At 44.5% G+C, this 21,044-nt stretch overlaps 1 protein-coding gene across 6 annotated transcripts in view; it reads right to left on the bottom strand.

Moving 5' to 3' along the window:
• Positions 1-21,044, bottom strand: part of FARS2 (phenylalanyl-tRNA synthetase 2, mitochondrial) — a 424,763-nt gene that overhangs the window by 309,968 nt on the left and 93,751 nt on the right. For all 6 annotated transcript variants that reach the window (XM_025205991.1, XM_025205989.1, XM_025205990.1 and 3 more), the window contains one exon: positions 13,302-13,937. In XM_025205991.1, the coding sequence (XP_025061776.1) occupies positions 13,302-13,931 (630 nt within the window). In that variant the 5' untranslated portion in view covers positions 13,932-13,937. The remainder of the gene's footprint in view (positions 1-13,301; positions 13,938-21,044) is intronic.

Below are 21,044 nucleotides of genomic sequence, written 5' to 3'. Positions count from 1 at the left end.
TGCTCCAGGAGGTCCTGGAAGGTGGTCCAGGTCTCACAGAAGGCCTCTAGCCACTGCTTGTTGTCCCAGGTATGCTGGATGATGTGCTGCCACCAGTCCTGGCTGGTTTGGCAGGCACAGAGGGCCAGAACTGTGATGGTGGCCCTGGTGGTGGCAGCCTGAGGCCCATCGTTGGTATCCCTGCTGGGGTTTGACTAGGACAGGGGTGGGTAAAATATGGCCCATGGGCAGGCAATTCTATCTGGCCCACAGGGCCCCTAAAAAGATTTAGAAAAATAATATGTATTTATCTGTCCTTGGTTCCTGTTAAAGATGATAGGAGCCAGAGGAAGCCCCGGAGGGCTCCTGCAACAGCAGGGCCTACCCGGCCCTGCCCCACCAGCCAGAAGCCCCAATAGGGGCTTCTGACCTGGGACCATGTGGCTCTTCATGGCTGCATTGGCATGGGAAACTCAGGTAACGGGGTGGGGGGGGAAGGGAAGGGGAGGACTGTGGGCAGGGAACAAGCTGGTGCTGAGTGCAAGGGAGAAGCTCCCCCACCCCATGGCACATGCTCCCTGCTGCAGCTCCTCGCAGTCCATGCGGGGCTGTCCTGAGCAGGCACAGGCAGCCCCACATGGGCTGAGTGGCTACAGCACGGGGCGCTGGCCATGGGGCGAGGGAGGGGCCACTTTTCCCCACGCTCAGCACCAGCTTGTAACCCGTCCCCGCTGGGACCCGCGCCAGCTCCGGGCTCACCCGTCGGGGCTGTGCTATGGCAGCAGCTGCTGCTCATCATGGAAGAAAGTGGCCCCCCCACTTGCCATGCTAGCCAGTGTTTGATGCTGCTGCTGCCTGCCTGGAGCTCGCACCATGGTAGGCTATGGTGAGGCTGATACCACCGCCTCTGTGCTGCCCAGCGTGCAAGCTCCAGGTGGGCAGCAGCAGCAAACACTGCCCAGCACAGCGAGCAGGGAGGCTGCAGCTGCCACCGCCATAGCAGCAGGAAACACTGCCTGGCGTGGCAAGCGGGGGGAAGACCGCTTTCCTCTGCGCTGAGCAGCTGCTGCCGCCACAGCGCAGCCCTGACAGGTGAGCCTGGAGCCAGGACAGGGCCCAGGCTGGCAGCAGGGGTGGGTTACAAGCTGGTGCTGAGCGTGGGAAAAGAAGCTCCTCCCCTGCCCCGTGGCCAGTGCCCTGGGCTTCAGCTACTCAAAGCCTGCGTGGGGCTGCCTGTGCCTGCTCAGAATAGCCCTACGTGGGCTGCGAGCAGCTGCAGCAGGGAGCGTGGGCCACAGGGCGGGGGAAGGGCCGCTTTTCCCCCACATAGCACCAGATTGTTCCCTGTCAGTGAGCGCAGGGTAATGGCTGCACACTGCCCCCACCTGTACCGCAGGGCTGAGGGGGGCCCTGGGAGCGAGCAGGCCCAAGAGCCAGCAGGAGCGTGGGGCCCGCACCAGTGTCCCGGGACCAGCGCCGGCAGGCCCCAGAGCAGAGCGGCAGGAGTACAGGGTCCCGGCCAGCAGGAGTTCTATGGAGCTGGGCCAGCTACCCTCTCTCCCTGCTGGTGCAGCCCAGCCCAGCTCCACAGACCCCTGCCAGCCTGAGCCCCACTCTGGGCCCACCAGCACTGGCCTTAGGACATTGGTCCCAAGACATTGGAACATTGGTCCCACGATGGTGACCAGGGGGTGGGGCACCTGTCAAGGGGCAGGACTACCCATGTGGCCCTCAACAGCTTGCCAAAACCGGGTAAGCGGTCCTCCACCTGAAATAATTGCCCGCCCCTGGGCTAGGAGGACAGGGTGGAGGTGGCAGGTGCGCAGTGGCAGCCCTGGGACAGAGTACGGCGGGTAGACACATGGTTGCTACGTGCGGGGGAGCCAGGATGGGCGATGCAGCCATAAGCCAGGTGGTTGGCATGATGAGCCAACAGGAGTAGGGGCACTGATTCTTGCTCCCAAGGGCAGGTGCTGGAGCAGCCATGGCACAAGGATGCACAGGCGATGAGGAGAGTGCTGCCCTATGCTGTCCCTGCACTGGGCACACTGTTCCTGACCAAGGAAATGGCTGGGCAGGGAGCAGTAAGTGGGGCAGGCTTTTGAAGAGGGCTGCTGGCAGCTGCAGCTGGAGCCTGGAGCTCAGTGGCATCAGGGGCCTATTTACAGGGTCCCAGAAAGCGGGAGCAAAGTGGAAGCAAGTCTGCTTCTGCTTCCTTGCACATGTAGACACATACCTGGCACCATCTACTCATAATTTACTTGTGAGTAAACTGGTGCCACATCAAATGCACATGTAGACAGGCACAGATACTGACCCACAACAAAATTTCAAAATTAAACGCCATTGATTCTCCCATCTCTTCACGTCTCTAGTAGTAATGAAGCCAACCAGGAGTTCAGCATGTATCAGCAGGGATGGTTATGGTCCAAAATTCAGGCTCTTAAACAAATGAGTAAAATAAAATCTGCTCAACTTCTAACCTATCTATTAAAGATCTTCTCACAAATCCAGCTGTTGAAACAAAAGACATAATAGTGTCCTGAGCTACTTCTGGCAAATCTTTTTTTTTTTTTGTCAGTAGCCAATGTAACACATACAGGCTTATTTTACTTCTATAACCACTGCCTTGAAAAAACATTCTGTAAGGATTTTAGTTTATTTAAATGTTACTTAATTGATTACATAACTAAAGAAAGTCTCACAACATCCCTGTGAGGCAGATATATCCCTTACACAGATGGGAAAAAGCAAAACAAAACTGAGTAAAAAACTGAAAAAATACTTCACAGTTTATTCCACAGAAAAGGGAAAGGTTTAAAAAAATGTATGTTGAAGTTGAGATATGTGAAAGCACATAAATAAGCTGAACGCACACAGACCCAGCTTCTGCACTTTTATCAGCTTTGTAAGTGCAGCATTGAAGATTCTTCCTCTTCTACAAACACCTGACAGCAAAACTAGAAAAGGTTCAGAAAAAGGAAACAAAAATGATTAGCAATGGAGATGAAACTTCAAACTGAAACGTATTAATGGATACATAGAACTCCTCTTGTCCTCCACCCATTTTTACATCAAAGACACTTTATAGATTTTTAGAGAAATTAATCCTGGTCACATTAGTTACACTATAATGGAAAACAGAATTAGGCCTGGGCAGTTTAACATGCTAAGGGAAAAAGGAAGGAGGAAATAAGAGAAGAATGTAGAATGCATTTCACAATATGGACTCAGTCAGTCAGTCAGGTATTTTTTCTCTATCCTAATATTTAAAAACAAGAACAGGAGACCTCTTAATTAAGCAAATGAGGAGGCAATATATTTAAGAGAAATAAAAGATTTAAGGTTTTTTACATTTCATATAGGATGTTATTATGGTAATTATTATGTTATTATTTAGTAAAATAAGAAAAGGAGTAACACATATATGCAAATTAGGAGACCATCTGCATTTATACCACCTAGGACAACAGTCTTTACACAACAGCGTATAAACACTATCAACCTTGGGGTCTGGAAGTAATTTTCCCCATAATGATACAGAACTGAAATCCGAACAGAACCAGAAGCCATACATAGATTCTAACTGTACCCATTCTGGAGAGGCAGTCCCTATTTTTAACAAAAATTTAAATTTTTCCATTGTGTCCTAGCAACAAATTCACCATCTGCTCCAATACATTTCAATGAAGACTAAATATGTATCTGTATTTTTCCTCCAAATGTCCAACTTTCACATGTTAGCATGCACGCACATTATAGGACTTTTTCATCTTTCAGAACGACCTGCTAGATCCAGGATGCTGAACTAGAACATAATTCCTATACTCTCAGTTCTATTTCTCTAAAACTCATGCTGAACTTCAGCTATCTTGGAAAATACCCTTCAAGCTCTCTCCAATATTTAATATTTGTTGTCAGCTGAAGTATATCTTGTGATAGTTATTGAGTTTGTACTGGCTCCCTCTAGTGGCTAATATACCCGAAATTTAGGATTTTTGTTTTCAAAATAAATCTCTCAATATGTGAACAACTGAACCCAAAAATCTCTGTACAGTATATAAGCCTCTGCATCCTTCTTACATTTTATGTTTAAAAAGGTTAATTATGAGTAAATAAGTCTTGTCATCAGAAGAAAGTTGTAATTTCAAATGTTTTAACAGTTAATACTGATAGTTCAAACAACTTACAAAATCAAAAGACACACAAGGTAAAAATTTTGCCTGTTTCTCAACCAAACTCATCATTCACCTGCTGCTGAATGACTCAGGTCAGTTGGTGTTTTCTTTTATGTTCAGAATCAAAGTGAATTAGCAAATTTATACAGTGCACTGGTTCCAGCCACTTTTATTCCATCCTTGCTCTAAACATTACATGCATATAATTCTACAGACAAACAATTAAATAACTATAATGAACACTTGCTTGAATAAAAATTGAAAATTCGTGTTAATAGTGTCCAAGGCTATTTTATAGAAAGTTCTACTGGAATAGATGTAGAAGTTGTTATTTTTATTTTTAGCACTTGAATGTCCTAAAATGAAACTCTCTTGTATTTGTGGGAATATGCAAACATACCTACAAAGCTTCAAAATAGAAATTTGTGCCTGGCTGCTAAGAAATCCGAGATTACTTTCCTTATTTATGCAAGATTTAGCCCCCCAGTCAGGGTGCAGACATAATGCCATGTGGCGCAGGTGACCAATTATAAGCCATGAATTATGAATAGCCTATAATCCAAGACAGAACTCAATCAAATAATTTGTTAATAACCTCCCGGACTGAACTACAGCCAGAGTATTTCTCAAACTATTTTAAATAATGAACAAATTAATAAGATCTCAAAGACTGTTCATGGATATTTTGTAAAAACTAAAACGGATATATGTTTGAAAAATTACTCCCTATGAACACTTTCCTATAGCTAACACTGATCACTAAAATAAAATGTGGAACAGCTCTGCCTTGTACTGTCAATAATGCCCATTCAATCTGAACTGGTGTTTTTTTGCAAGCATATTTTTTATGTTTGGATATCACAAAGATTTGAGACCATTAACTGTGCATTTCAAATTCAAACTATGGGATCTTTAGCACTTCCTATTTTCTGACTTCTTCCAGGTAGAAAGAGGACAAATAATATATCCAGAAAGTGGAAGAAAAAGCAATAAGGTAGTGTAATGAGCTTGCTAAATGGTATGCAATTGCCATTCCTAACACATGTAATCAGATCAATTCCATTGTGTGTCACACATCATACTGACAATGAAGCTTTTTCTTTAGCTCAGTTTGTTGGAACTATAGCTTTAGGACCAAACAGCAGTAGCCTCCATCCAAAATACTGCTGTAATATTTCTAATCACTATGCAATATATGACATCCTTTCATCAGTGAGTGACATTGGACATTGCAGTTATTCTACTGATTGGTGGTGCATTTTCTCTTGTGGCTGTCGATAACAATATTAGACTTGCAGGTCCTGTCACAGTGGTCACAGGTGTACATGGCGTTAGGGGCTATTGTACGGACAAGCTGTTTCCTTCAGTCACATTTCTGTTATAATTCAAGTAACCATTTCTTGTGATGTTGGACTCAACTGAGAAGGGAGTGCCACTCTGTCCTGTCTCCTGCTAAAGCTTCTCAAAAGCTTGGGTTGATTCCAAAAACTTCCGTGTCTCACTTGCAGATGTCTTTGAAGCGCAATTTTGGGTGCCCAATCTTCTCTCCCCACTGTGGCATGGCACTGGTAGTGCCTGCCACTTTAAAGACTGGGCCAGGGTGGGGCAGGTGCCTGATTGGGGCGGCCATTTTAAGACCCAGCTCCCTGAGCTGGGGGCAGTTCGTGATCAGCCAGCAGAGGAGAAACACCTCTCTGCTGAGCTCTGCCCAGAATACTGCAGAGGACAGGGCAAGGCTATAGGGATGGAGAAGGCCTCATTTGTCATGAGTAAAATATGAAATCGCATTCTTCCAAGGAAGGGGAGTCTGGTGGGGCTCCCTGTGGCAGGGGAGTCCCCAAGAAATGCCAGGCCAATCACCTTCCCAGTGAAAGGTGAGTGTGGGCCCAGCTCCCACATCCCTGGTGGGTTCAACCAGTACAGGGGGAGCCCAGACTCATGGGTGTCCTGAGGCAGGGCCTAGGTCGGTGGAGGGACCTGGAGCAGCACCCAGGATCTTTGCGAGTCCTGTGGCTGCAGGGACCAGGCACGGCTAGAGCCACGTGAGCCTCACAGGGTGTAATGCCCCAAGGCAAAAGGCCAGGCAGGACTAAGGCCACCTGAGCCAGATGGGGTGTCAGACCCCAGTGAGCCGGCCAAGGGCTTGGAGCCCACTATGTGTTTGTCTGTTTGTGTGTATGCATTATGAAAATCCCAGTGCAAACCACTGGTGGATGTCATCTGCAAGGCTTGGGCTGCAGTGTAGGGGTGAAACAGAGCTGCGGGTATTCCCCTAAACATTGGGATTTAAAATGGGCAGCCTCCCTCCTGATTAACATCCCGATATTATTACATCAAGGCGTGGCAGACGAATGAAGTGGGCAGCTGACCTATAGACAGAAAGCGAGCCGGTGCTTGCACTGGGCATGAAAGTTTGCCCCTGTCACACCCACCTACAATGTGCCCATACAGGATGTCCTTCAGGATACGCCCATCTTCCATCCTGCAGAGATGTCAAGGCACTGCTGTTTGAGTAGCACAGTGATGGTTAGCAGGTTGGCTTTGGTGATGACCTCTGTGTCGGTGATTCTCTCTTGCCACTTGATGTCAAGAATGCACTGTAAGCAGCATAGGTGGAAGCTTTTTAGCTTCTTTTCTTGATATGCATATGATGCCAAGTCTCACTGCTATATATAAGGACACTGAGGACACACACAGGTTTTGTATACAAGCAGCTTAGTTTTGATTATGAGTTTTGCATGGTTCCAGACTCATTTAGAGAGCTTACTGAATGGGGTAGCAGCCTTTCCAATGGCCATATTTAGCTCTTTATCCAGTGATAGGTTGCCGCTCACTGTGGTTCCAAGGTAGCAGAACTTGTTTACCACTTCGAGAAGTGTTGTCAGGGCTGATGGATGGTGACTGACGAACACCCTGTCCTAAGTCCACAGTCTTATTAATGTTGATGGTCAGGGCAAACATCCTGCAAGCATGGGAGATGCAGTTCATAAGTAATGGTAGCTGGCCTTCTTCATGTATGGTGAGTGCAGCATCATGAGCAAAAAGGAGCTAATGAGTACGTGCCTCGCTTTTGTCTTGGCCTTTAGACGTGATAGAGTGCAGTTTGCCATCTGATCTTGTGTGAAGAAAGTATGTGCCTTCCTTCAAGCCATAAAAATCATAATGCAGCAGCATAGACAAGAAGATCCCCAGAAGTGTGTGCGCACTAGAACGCAACCCTGCTTCACTCCATTCTTCATTTCAAACCTGTCAGAGGTTGATCCATCAAACTGAATGTGGCCTGCATGTTTTCACGGAAGGAGCGTATCACACTGAGTAATTTTGGGGGGCATCCAATCTTTACCCGGACCTTGAACAAGCCTGCTCTGCTAACAGTATCAGCGGCTTTCGTCAGGTTGACAGATGTTATGTACAGTGGCTTATTTTGTTCTCTGCATTTTTCTTGCAATTGGCATAAGGAGAATATCATGTCCACTGTTGATCTCCCTGCTCTGAATCCACACTGTGATTCTGGGTAGAAAAAGTCAGCAAGTCACTGCAAGCATTTCAGGATGACTCTGGCAAAAGCCTTGCGTGTGATGCCGAGGAGAGAGATGGCACTGTAGTTGTTGAGGTCACCCTTGTCTCCCTTGTTCTTGTACACAGTGATCATGTTAGCATCACACATATCCTGGGGTACTTGACCTTCTTTCCACACTAGGATTTGATGAAGATGTGGTAGCAAACTAGCCTTCCTGCAGTTGAGAACCTCAGCTATAGAATATATTATGATTACAAAAAGGAAGCACTAAAATAGAGTGGCAACCACTAGCATTCAAGCCACCTCTGTTGAATGGGATACCACTTAAGCATAAATATAAAGACTTGATGTCAAATGTTTTTCCCCATTTATAAATCACATTTTTCTGTCTCTCTCTCTCTCCCCTCTACTCCCTCTTCACTTAAGTTAGATCCTTCTCAAGCAGTTAAGTAGGTTAGAAATCTTGATGAGGCAATCAAAGGACAAAACACGAAAAGGTTAATGCCCTTCAGCATTTCAGCATGAAATAAATCCATGGTATTATTTTTGGAATTAGAATTTTCACTTCAGTCTTGCAATTAAGTTTTTAATGATTTGTTTATATTACCATATGCTATATTTGTATTAACTTAAAAATTCAAGAAGAAAACAAAGTTTTCAAACCCTATGAAGTGAATTTTATATAACCTATCACTCCATAGCCCTTCCAACAAATGGACATTGGTGCTTTTGCTGTGCCATCTAATTATTGTTTATTCCAAGACAGTTTTTTTCCAGACAGAAAATATCTTTTCCTGGAAAGTACGCATACAGCTACGATTCAAGAATACATCGCATGTGAACATTCGCTGACGATACATCAAGCATTTTGAGAAAAAAGTGAATGAAGAGAAAGCAGGGAGAAACCTCTTATTAAAGGCTACAATCAGATCTAGATGAAGGGGTTGGGGAGTTTTAGTTGTAGGAAAATGTTGTAGCATCTTTGTTAATCCATAATTAAGGTAGTATAAGAGTGATGTTGTAGCCATGATGGTTCAGAAATTATGTAAGAAGGAAGGACTTTTTAGGCTGATATCTCTCATTGCACTGACTACAGAGCTGGGATACAGTTAAACAAGCTTTCCAGTGCAAGACATCTTCATCAGGTGTCATTTTACAGGAAGCCAGGCACAGCATAATGAAAAAAACAGCAGAGGCTGAGAGAAATTCTCAAGAATAGCAAACACAATTAGCAGAAGAAAATAAACTGATTATTGGGAGATCAAGATCTATCAAAAGGAAGGAGGGTCATTCTCACCTTTCTTTTCACCTTTCTGTGGAAAGAATTCAGGAATTGGATAAAATACAATGTGCCAAAAAGCCTTATCAATGTTTAGCCCTTGGTTCTTTGTGTAGCATTTCTTAGGATGGTATTTTTTATTGGACCAACTATGTAGTTGGGATAAAGTTAGACAAGCTTTCAAATGCAAGACATTAATCCTCAGGTCTTTGATCAAACAAAGTCAGGCACAGCATAGTGAAAAATCCTTGCCTTCATAATTAAGCTAGCTTACAAGAAAGAAACAATTTTGACCTAGGGCATGACATTTCTTAAAGGATCCATTCTTGAACTGATTTTAACTCCAAATTTAATTAACCAATTTCCTTTCAAATTCTCAAAAAATGAATTCTTTTTTCAGACTGGGTACAGTAATTTCGAGAAGACTATGCCACATTCTTCACACTTACGTAGCTGAAGCCCTGCTTTACACAAATTACTCAACTCAACAGTAACTGGTAGTGTAAGTGGCAATTCCACAATAGTAGTATATACATTATATATACACATAATATATAATTAACATATCTAATGCATAGAGAGAGTGTGTGTGTGCATGTGCGTGTGTGTGCGTGTACACATACATACACACATAATGTACTGATATTATAGGCATAAAATTTACGTTCTTATATAGGCAGGCATGCAGCTACAGAAAATATGACAATTACACAGGATCTTTTTTTGGTACCAAAGCAGATGGTCATAAACATATTGTACCAAAAAAAATAACATGCATTATGGACGTGACTTGTGTTTTGAGTGGAAGTATACTTGTTGGTGTGATAAGGATGATATAGGTGGAGATGTTCAAGCCTCTAGAAGGAAAAGAAGGATACTAAGGCTTTCCTTTTCCTCTCCTCTAGTAAGCAAGCCCCATTACTCTTCAGTGCTAGGCTCCCTTTTCACATACTGGCATCAATTTTAAGAATGTTACCATATTTACTCAAATGCAAAATAAAGTATTTTTCCCCAATCAGCAGGGAGGAAAAAGCCCCTCATCTTACATTTTCATACAAGGAAAGCTCATTAAATACATTGTATATCATTAAACTGCTACCAAAAGCAGCATGTGCTCAATAATGGAAACCAACTATGAAATTGATTAAATGCAGCTAATAAACACTGAGAATAACTATAAAACACATGACCCATATAAGGCAAACATAGTGATTGGAATCTATATATATAGTATTCCAGGCCAAATAACCAAATCAGTTCTAAATCATATCAATTGAGCAGAACTCAATTGTTCTAAAAACCATATTGATTGAGTAGGCAGAACTCAATCGTTCTAAATACCATGTGTAGCGCTAGAATGGACAAGCATCCTCCATCCCATTCCTATCACCCTGGGACTTCATATACTCCCAAATCCACTGGCAGGCATCCTATGTGCAGGCCAAAACCCACAGGTCTTGGAGTACAGATATCGCCAGATACTACAGGCAAGCATCCTCCATCCCAGACTCTTTAGTCCAGGACTTCAGATAGCCCACAAGAAGCCAAGAAGTGATGATTGGAATATATATATATCTATATTTAATTTTTTTTTAAGAAAAATTTTCGTGTCCCAGGTCAAATTAGTTAGATCAGTTCGGAATCCCTTGAATCATTCAAAAACCTTATGTGGCCCTACTATTGGCAAGTATTCTCTACCCCAACATTTCAGCCTGGGGCTTCAGATACTTCCAAATCCTTCAATAGGCATCTTATGTGCAGGCCCAAGCCAGGACACTTGGGGTTCAGATGCTCCCAAGTTTTGCTGTACAGCCGCAGAAGCAAGCTAGGGAGGAGTCTCTGATTTCCATAAAGTCGGCATGTAGCTGAGATCCTCCCAATGGAAGCCAGCCATTGGGAAACTAACTATGAGGCTCCTGTAGGGAGTCCTGTCTGCAAGCAGACAGGTGTGCACCCTCCACTACACAAAACCATTTTTAAGCCACCTATGTGGTCAGGGTACTTTCTCCTGCCACTTTCGTGGTCATGGTATTTCCCCTGCCAGGTGATGATGGGAATCTACCACACGGATAGGTTAGTGCATTGCACTGCATCTGAATAAGATATGTGATAGTGCCCATTGCACACAGCACAAATATCACCAAACAAGCCCCCAAACAGTTCACCCAGAATCCCTCTGTCACCCCCCCCCCCCCCAGCCTGGTGCATATGATTAGTGTGGCCCTGCTTCCATGAGGTGGAGCCAGACCCATTGCCCTACACCTCCTCTGCATATATATTTTTGGAGCATGCCAGGACTCATAACAAGAACACTTGGTTCCAGTCACGGGTGGGGTGCTAATTAGCATCTGGATCCTTTGTGGGGGCAGGAAGGTGTCTGGAGTACACATGTATATTGAGCAGTTCTGAACTATGGGGTCACCATGGTTTGAAATGTTGTTGTCTCTGCTGGGACCCAGCCTAATGAACTATATGGTAAATCATGAGCCTTTTGGCTTTGGACTAATATCATGCTCATCGTGCACTCTTGGTGTGGGTGCAGCATTACATAGAGGGGCAAAGATACCAACTATACTGCCTCAGGGAAATAAGAGATAATCCACCACCTCCTGTAGTACCTTTTGCCAAAGGGGTGAGGAAGTTGTTACACTTTTCAAGATGGTGAAAGGAATCATAACTCTGACCAGAGAAGCAGCACTGTTTGGGCACCTGTCCAAGCAGAAAGGGACCCTGACAGCCCACTTCAACCAATTTATTTTCTGCTTTAGAAATGCCTGGTGGAAGGCCAGGAACTTGATCGTATATGGGCTCACAAACCTCTCAACAGATGCCTGTGTCAGAATAGGACTGAATGAGATACAAGGGTACTATATGGAAGCAGTGGAAGGTGCCAGGGAAGAGATAACAGGAATGATCTGGAAGAGAATGGACTGGCACAGACTTTTCAGGGACAGGCCCCCTGAAGAGAGCAACAATGACAACAATGATGATGATGATGTAGATGGCAAAGATGGTGAGAGATCAGAAAGCGATGACAAAGACAGCAAAGACTGATAGAACTGGGAAAGAAGCAGACAGGAGTAGTGAATGGGGGAGCGGGGAGGAGAGATAGGGTGAGCTTACCGTTTAGTGATAGGGTGTAGGAAAAGATTGTGTGTCTTTGTGACAGGGCAAGGGTGGTGGTGATGGACACATGGGTGCACACATGCAGGTGCACACGGGAGCACGATGCAGATATTGTGATGGGAATGTGTATGATGTAATAGCAATGATGTGTTTTAGACTGTCGGGTGAGTCATAGCAGCAACAGGACAGTTTTGGTAGAAGTAATGAGATATACACACACACGCACACATGCTTAATATAGGTTAGACACATAAAGTACAATATTTAAATATTTAATTCAAAAACATTGTTCATCTTTTTTTTTCGAATTTGAAAAATTCTGCTATGTGATTGAGCTAACTCATCAGCTTAAACTATTTAAAAAAACTCATGAAATTGAAAACCATATAAAGGTAATTGTAGATAAAAGTAAAATATTTTCATTTTTTTCAAACTGTAATTCCTTCTTTCTTCCTTTTAAGCAAAAAGATAAACCTGACTTTGTTTTCTTTTTTTTTTTTACAATAAGAAAAGCTCTGAAACTGCCAGCATACCATGCTAAACCTGCTAACAGAAAAAAAACCCTTTCTTTAGAAATATTTTTGTAAATATTTGATAAAAGTGCTTTTTCTACCATTTCATCTATGAAGCCAAGTTCTCCTTTGCAACAAATTAAAACTGCACAGGCCGTGGGAGGGTGAAAGAAGGAAGAGGGGAATTCTAGTTAATACACTTTACAAATCTTTACATATTACCAAAATCTGTGTGCCATCACATTATGGTTTTTAAGGACTACCATACTGCAGTCTCTAAAGCCTAAAAACTAAAGCCCTTTTTTTAAGAGGACTTTCCTTGACAGGCTACAATTAAAGTGGTGCCAGCTAAACAGAAGGATCCATATACCCTGCTGCAGAAGCTTCTTGAAGTCCATCTATCCCAGTGGTTCTGAGCCTTTATGGATTTGAGGCACCTCTCACTGGATGCAAGGCACCCCTCCATAACCTTTGTGAATTGCATGGCACCCAATTTCAAAAACTAATTTATGTATTACAGTACTTACTTCCTTACACAGGGGCTTTGCAATAGGGATGGAGGATCATCCAGGTAGGAACAAGCCTGAGCCTGGCTTATCTGCTTATCTCCTCACACCCCAGCACCTTCATAGGATTTGGCGGCATCCCAGGATTCTCCAGCACCCTGTTTGAGAATCACGGATGAAGCCATTGCAAACAGTTCTTACCTCATGACTGGAGAAGAGCTGAACTGCTTCCATTTGGTGGAAAATCGGGTAGTGAGATCTATCAATGGTATCACGGCGGTAAACATCTCCCACAACCAGGAAGGCATCCAGGCCAGAGTGCATCAAGTCCCATTGGTGGGCTGATGTGTGTGCTCTCAGCATGTGGGTGCAATTCAGGTAGTAGCTATCCTCTTTCTTCCTGCTGGGATGGTTTTGTGGAATAAGCAAACTATCAAAGTTTTGCTCCACAGTCACCACTGGGGAGAAATTATCATAAACAGAAAAGAGCGGGGTTCCAAAGCGTCCTAGGTACTGCTTGTAAAAATGATCCTTTATCCGTTCTTTGATGAGCCACAAAGGGTGATGCCTTTGGTTATGCAAGTTCCTCCCCACCTTGGACAGAATCCTCTCAGTAACGTTAGTGTAGTCATCCCGGGGGTACACTTTACCATGCAGTTCCACTGTATTTGAAGTAGGTGTGTTAGCAGCAAAATTTGAAAATATGGTCCTGGACCATACATGCATCAGATCACTGGGGATACCTCTGACTGGGACTCTCTGTGATAAAGTTGCTCTGGAGTAACAAAGTACTCTCATAAGTTTCCAAGGGGTTGCCATCACAGTAACCATTAGGATCTAGAAAAAAAGAACACAAAAACTATAAGCCAGAATTTTCTTTTTCTCATTATAACAATTGCAAACATTTAATGATGAATAAGAGCAGACTGCCTGTTAACTAGACACATTTCCAGTTTTAGGCCACTACTTTACAGGGAAGTCCTATGACTCAATTACAGCTGCTTGCAGATCATATAACAAATCTGTCCTTCACTACTTCAATATTAATGAACTCAGGCCTGATTCTGTCCCACTTGAAGCTGTCAGGATGATAATGTAAGAAAAGGGTAGGGTTTTTCATATTCTTTAACATTCTATTAAAAAATAAAGTAATAGCAAAAAGATGCAAACGAAAAGCTGCGGTGAGGGTTGGCAATATGCATTTCAATCAGAGATTTGTTTATATTAATATTCCAAGCACTAATGCACTACCCTAGATTCCAGATGGGTAAATGATGCACTTAAGCAGCAGGAGCAAAGCAAAAGAGGCAGTACTTTGCCTTATTTATTACACAGGTTTTGTCCACCATTAGGAAGCAGACAGGAAGAACCTGGAACATTTCATAGCAATCCATGCAAACAAAACATGAAGTATTTACTCAAATATCAGATAAAGTATTTCCCCCACAATCAGCATGGGGAAAAAAAGCCCTTTGTCTTACATTCACACACAGGGAAACCACATTAAATACATTGTCTGTCTCTGAACTGCTGCTAAAAGGAGCATAAGTTCACTAATAGAAACCAACTATAAAGCTGATTAAATACAGCCCACATTGAGCATGACTATAAAACACGTAGCCCACATTGGGCAAACATGCTGATGGAAACCTACCACAATTTTTTTTTTTAATTTCATGTTCCAGGTTGAATTGGCCAAATCAGTTCCAAATCCTATGGACTGAGCAGAACTCATAGTTCCAATCCATGTGGTGCTACCACTGGCAAGTATCCTCTGCCCCAAACTCTTCAGCCTGGGGCTTCAGATGTTCTCAAATCCATTAGCAGCCACCCTACATGCAGACCCAAGCCTGGAGGTCTCAGGGTTTAGATGCCCCTGCATCTCACTTGCCCTCAGCCAAGAGGCCAAAGGAGCAAGCTGCGGAGAAATCCTCTATTTCCATAAAGCAGGCATATAGCTGAGATCTCATTGGGAGGCTACAGTAGACTTTCATAAGGTGTCCTATTTGCAGTGCATTGGACAAGTCTGCACCCACTAACACAATGCCATTCTAAAGTGATCTCACCTGGGCAACAGACCAGTGTAGCAAACTATACTAGATCTTAGCCTACAAAGCTAGGGAGAGAAATTCAAAAAGCCTGAGCCTGAATTGATTCAATCTTTGCAGGTTAGTCTAACCTGTCCAAGCAAAACCAGTTTGTAACCATTCAGACATCCCCTATGGACTGAAGAAATGCCAGCACATGCCTGCAGTGGCTCAGGCTAGAAGCTGGAGGGCGCTAGAGCAGCCCTCCCTTTCACAGTGCTGAGCTGAGGGAGGCATGGCCAGACCCCACAGGATGCTCTGATTAGGGAGGGTTTCCTCCCTTGCTGTTGATAACACAGCATTGAGTTACACAGGGAGTTGTTTCAAGGATGTATTTGGTACCCATGTTTGCATTTATCATCCCCCATCAAACAAAACAACAGACTCCCTCATTAGTTCAAGCTCTTATCAAACAACTTTTATAAAGGAAGGAACTGAGGGAACATTACCAGCTACCTGTTGAGTAGCTCCAAAGAGCCCTAAGCTGACACTGTCCTGTCTGCCTTTGTCCCATCTCCCACAGCATGGACCCCAGCCAGTATGTGGTATGCTAGCTAATGCTGAGAGGTGTCTGTGTAAGGCATAGGGGAGGGGGGAATCCCTGCTTGAGCAGGGAGTATGGAGGGTGGGGGGAGAGCAGGAGGAAGCCAACCAGATACCTGCAGTCTCTGTTGGAGCTGCAGCCAGGGAGCAGAAAGGAGGGGCCAGCCCTGCTGGGCTGGAGCAAACAGCAAGGCCCTAACCAGTTGCAAAGCAACTGGGATGCTGAAGAACTCTGATTTAACTTAAACCAGGAAAGGATCTGGGACAGACATTATATAAACCAGTTTGACCCAAATCAGTTAAGCGTGATACTACATTCAACCAGGTTCTCTCAAACCAGTTTCAGTCATTTTCAAACTGGTTTATATGCACTGAACATCTGTTCTGTTACAGGTTTAAACCAGTTTCTGATCATTAAACTGGTTTATGTATAATGTCTGTCCCTATCCCAAGACGGCAAGAAGGAATAGATTAGTGCAAGCCATCTGAGTAAAGTATACGCTAGTTCCCATTAAGCACAGTCCTGCTCAGTAGCAACTCTTTCAAATCACAGTGAGCTGCTATGTTGCATACGTTTCGACTTCCTCTTCACTCCCACAGCTGAGCTCCAATGAGTCCTGTTTCTTCACCAGCTTTAAATGCCTGGCAATTATCACCAAACAGGGCCCCAAACAGTTCACCCAGAATCCCTCTGTCGCGCGCTCTCTCAGCCTGGAGCATGTGTCCCTGCCATCCATGAAGTAAAGCCGAACCATATTTGCTCCATGCCTCATCTGCATAAAATTTTGGCAGGATCTCAGGACTCCTGATAAGAACACCCAATTACAATCATGGGTGGGGGGCTAATTAGCACATGGATCCTTTGTGCTGGGTATCTGGAGCATACACACACACTGAGCACTGCTGAGCTGTGAGGTCACCGTGGCCTGAAATGCTTTTGATTCAGCTGTGGCCCAGCCCAATGAATCATGTGGTAAATCATGAGCCTTTTAGCTTTGCACTAACATCAGGCATAGGTTGTACGCTACATAAGTCAGTACAAAAGCGCTATTTAAAAATGTGTTTATGGAGCACCTCTGCTAAAACTTGCAGCAGTTTAAAAAAAAAGTATGATGCATCATTTCTGTATGAATTATATCATGCAAAGCAAGGTACTATATGCAAATACTACAGGTCTATTTATTTAGAGGTTAGTGTTTTCAAATTTGCTATTCACTTTCATGTGCTTACGGAAATCAGAGTCTGACAGTAAGGAGACAGGAAAAGGGCTACAGGGAGAAGAAGTATGGGTTGACAGAGGGCAAGGGAGCTACCTGACTCCCCAGTTTATTTTCCCTGCTGTAGCAGTAGGAGGAGGACAAATTCAAAGCAAACCTCCAATAATTAGATTCTATACCTGGAAAATTATAACAAATTTATAATTTTTCCATATATAGAGTCTAATTATTGAGGTGGTTATCTTATATTTGAATAAATATGGTATGTGGCCCACACTATGCATTTGTGGTTATTTTTCTATTTAACACCTAATAAAAACAGCTTAATCTTTCAAATGATAAAGCAACTATGTAAGAGCAGATGACCAAGCCCCAAGACACACACACAGATATATATAACTAACATATTAAGTTCACATATGAACACTGCATGAGGTTCTCAATTAAGATTCCACAAGGTCAGACGGATCTTAGCATTTCTGGATGAGCTCGGAAACAATATGCCAAACCCACCCCAAATGACTTGTCCAGACTGATTACAGCACTGTGCAGAGTTGGCTTTTCGATTTTCGTGAAGGTCAATGGAATGGAAGATTGTCAAGATGGTCAGACTTAAGCGACTAATCTTTTACAAAAGTGTGATTTTCGACTATCCCTCAGTTTCTCTGGTTGCAGAAGTAGATTTTAGTTGTGCTGCATTCATAAGTAGCAGTGATATTTTGAAGTAATTAAATAGATAACTGCCAAATAAAGCAGGAATTCTGAAGGCTTCAAGCCCTGTGGTACTATGGGAATTATCTACACTGCAGCAGTAGCATGTTTTACTAGAAAGCTCCTAACAGGACCCAACTACCTAGTCTTACTTGTACACTTTGAACATGGAAATATACAGTAAGGCTCTCATAGTTTCCCACCACAATCACTTCCCAGACCTCAGACCCCACTGTGCTTGAACATGACACTCTAGAGGAGCTGCAATGGCACATTTCTGCATTTGGAAGACGCTAGAGGGAATAAGTGGGGGGGCAGGCAGTCTCAGCCTGGACAGGCTGCCACAACAGAGTTGCCCTGCCCTTTATATGCTGTGCATCTATTGTGGGAAATCTTAGCACCAACATATGCAACCCAGCTTATGCTATGCATGTTTGGTTATGGTTAAAGTTCTGTTTCTAGATAAAGTGTGCAACTGTAATGGGCAGGTGGATGAGATCTGTGTATCCACTGGCTATCCCTTCCAAAACTGTGACGTTTGTAGGCACAAAAATGTTACTAATAGAAGGTTATGCAAAATTCACTGATGGGTAAGCAGAGTTGGCTCTACAACACAGGTGCTCAACTACTGGCCTATGGGCCAGATCTGGCCCTGGCACTGTGTCCTCCAGCCTTTAGGGCTCCCCATGGGTCCAGAAATTTGGCAAGAGTGGCACTACTCCCCTGCTACCAAATTTCCACACCCAAGAGGAATCCTGGGCCCTGCACTCAGGGCCAGGCAGGTGCGGCACTGGGTCCCAGAACCCAGTCCTGACACACAGGGACAGCACCAGGTCCCAGGGCCCAATCCTGGTGTTAGGAGCTGGGAGGGGGCAGTGCCAGGCTCACAGGGCCCAGTCCCAGAGAACAGGGGCAGTAATGGGGAGTGCCAGGCTCCCAGTGCCCAATCCTGGTACACAGCACAGGGAAGGAGGGCCCAATCCTGCTGCACAGGGCTCTAACCACCCCATGGACCAGCCATACCACTAATCTGACCCGTGGGACTAAAATGTTGAGTACCACTGGTCTACAGAGATCTGTAGTGGGGTGGCCCTCAGTTCCAGAACAGCAACAGCACATATGAGAAAGAAGAAAGAATCTAAACAGGAGTTACCCCCTAGATAGCCTTATGGCAGATCAGCTCCTTAAGGGGAAAGTGCTTGTGAGAACGTGCCCCTATAGATGGTACAGGTATAGCTAAAAAATGCTAAAATCCTTGCTGTTGAATAGGTCAAGGTCTAAAAAAGCTGAGTTTGCATAGGCAACCTAAAGAAGAGTGGCAGTGACCCCTAGTGTCACCAGAGGACTGGTGATGACCTGTAGTGCAAGTGTGTCAGAAATGCCTGGCAGTGATAAAGTAGCAATTCCTAGCAGCAGAGAAGCAGCAACTCCAGTTCAGAACTCCCTACCCAGCATTTGCTACTTTTGGCTGCCATGGGTGGAAGAGCCCCTGAAGCAGAGTGACAATATCTGCCAGCAAGAAGCAGCAGGATCCTCCAGGATGGGCCTTCCTACCCAGTATCTGCCATTGTTGGCTGGTGTAGGCAGGGGAGCCTTCATTCAGCACTCCTGGCTGACTCTCCCTTCCCAAATAACTGGGCTAAGTGGTAGTTTCCCCGAGTTGGTTTTCCAGTAACTGGGTGCGTGTACATGTGCAATTACCCTGACACAATAAGCTTCGGTGCAGTTCACACCAGCATAACTTTGGTGCAGTTCATACCAGAATCAGCTGCTCCTGGGCGCAGTATTCACACATGAACCTGGGACTGCAGCAATCTGAGCCAAGGCAGAGCAGCCATGGGCTGGCAGGGAGCCTAAGAGGTCAGCTCCAAACTCTGGGTGGTGGCATCAGGTGGTGGAGGGGTTGGCTGGGGCACGAGGGTGCTACAGTGGGGGACTAGCCAGCAGACAGCCCCTGCACTGTAGTACCCTCGTGCCCTAGCCAGTCCCAATCACTCTCCACATACGCATTGCAGTAATGTAAATTACTCTGCCGTAGGATGGTACTTGTCCCGGACAGTACTATCCTATAGCAGCATTAATTAATTTACCTCACCCTAATATGGGCACATGTGTAGACGGTGTTGCTTTACTGTGGAGTTAATTAGTCAACTCCACAGGAAAGCACATGCATGCATGGATGCACCCCTAAGACCTGTTTGGCGTTTTAAGTTAAGATTTAATAGTTAACAATTTCTTTAAGGTTATGTACATTTCCTTTCTCTTATAATAAACCCTGTTTTAGTGTAATGTTGCTTGCTAGTGAGTAAGTTTGTTCACTTTAAAACAGTTAGCATTTATTTTCCCAGTCTTCTGGGTGGGAGCTCAAGCCAGACCTGGGAAGTTGGTGTGAAACTCCTAAATTTGAACCCAGCCTGATCTGTGGCCAGTGCCTGGCAAAAGGGTCACACATACATAGAGAAGGACTTAAACATTATCACAAAAGGTAACACTAAAATAGTTGAGTATCCCTGCCTCCACTTTAAGGACAAAGAAAACAAAGGCACTGAAGTTAAATTTTCATAGATTCATAGATGTTAGGGTCAGAAGGGACCTCAATAGATCATCGAGTCTGACCCCCTGCATAGGCAGGAAAGAGGGCTGGGTCTAGATGACCCCAGCTAGATGCTTATCTAACCTCCACTTGAAGACCCCCAGGGTAGGGGAGAGCACTACCTCCCTTGGGAGATCATTCCAATTTTGGCAACTCTAACTGTGAAGAAGTTCCTCCTAATGTCCAGTCTAAATTGGTTCTCTGCTAGCTTATGGACATTATTTCTTGTGACCCCCCAGGGGCGCCTTGGTGAGTAGAGCCTCACCAATTCCCTTCTGCGCCCCCATTATGAATTTATAGGCAGCCACAAGGTCGCCTCTCAATCTTCTCTTGCGGAGGCTGAAGAGGTCCAAATGCCCTAGTCTCTCCTCGTAGGGCTTGGCCTGCAAGCCCTTAACCATATGAGTGGCCCTTCTCTGGACCCTCTCCAGGTTATCCACATCCCTCTTGAAGTGTGGCGCCCAAAACTGGATGCAGTATTCTAACTGCGGTCTGACCAGTGCCCAATAGAGGGGAAGTATCACCTCCTTGGCTCTGTTTGTCATGCATCTGCTGATGCATGATAAAGTGCAGTTAGCTTTGCTGATGACTTTTCGTCACACTGACGAGTCATGTCCATCTTGGAGTCCACTAGGACGCCGAGATCCCTTTCTACTTCCATGCTGCTGAGCAAGTCATTTCCTAGGCAGTAGGTGTGCTGGACATTTTTCCTCCCTACGTGCAGCACTTTGAATTTCTCCTTGTTTAAATTGCATTCTATTGTTTTCTGCCCATTTGTCCAACCTGTCCAGGT

This window comes from Alligator sinensis, unplaced genomic scaffold, assembly GCF_000455745.1.
Source record: "Alligator sinensis unplaced genomic scaffold, ASM45574v1 scaffold220_1, whole genome shotgun sequence".
Lineage (NCBI taxonomy): Eukaryota > Metazoa > Chordata > Crocodylia > Alligatoridae > Alligator > Alligator sinensis.
This window is presented reverse-complemented; position numbering and strand designations above follow the sequence as displayed.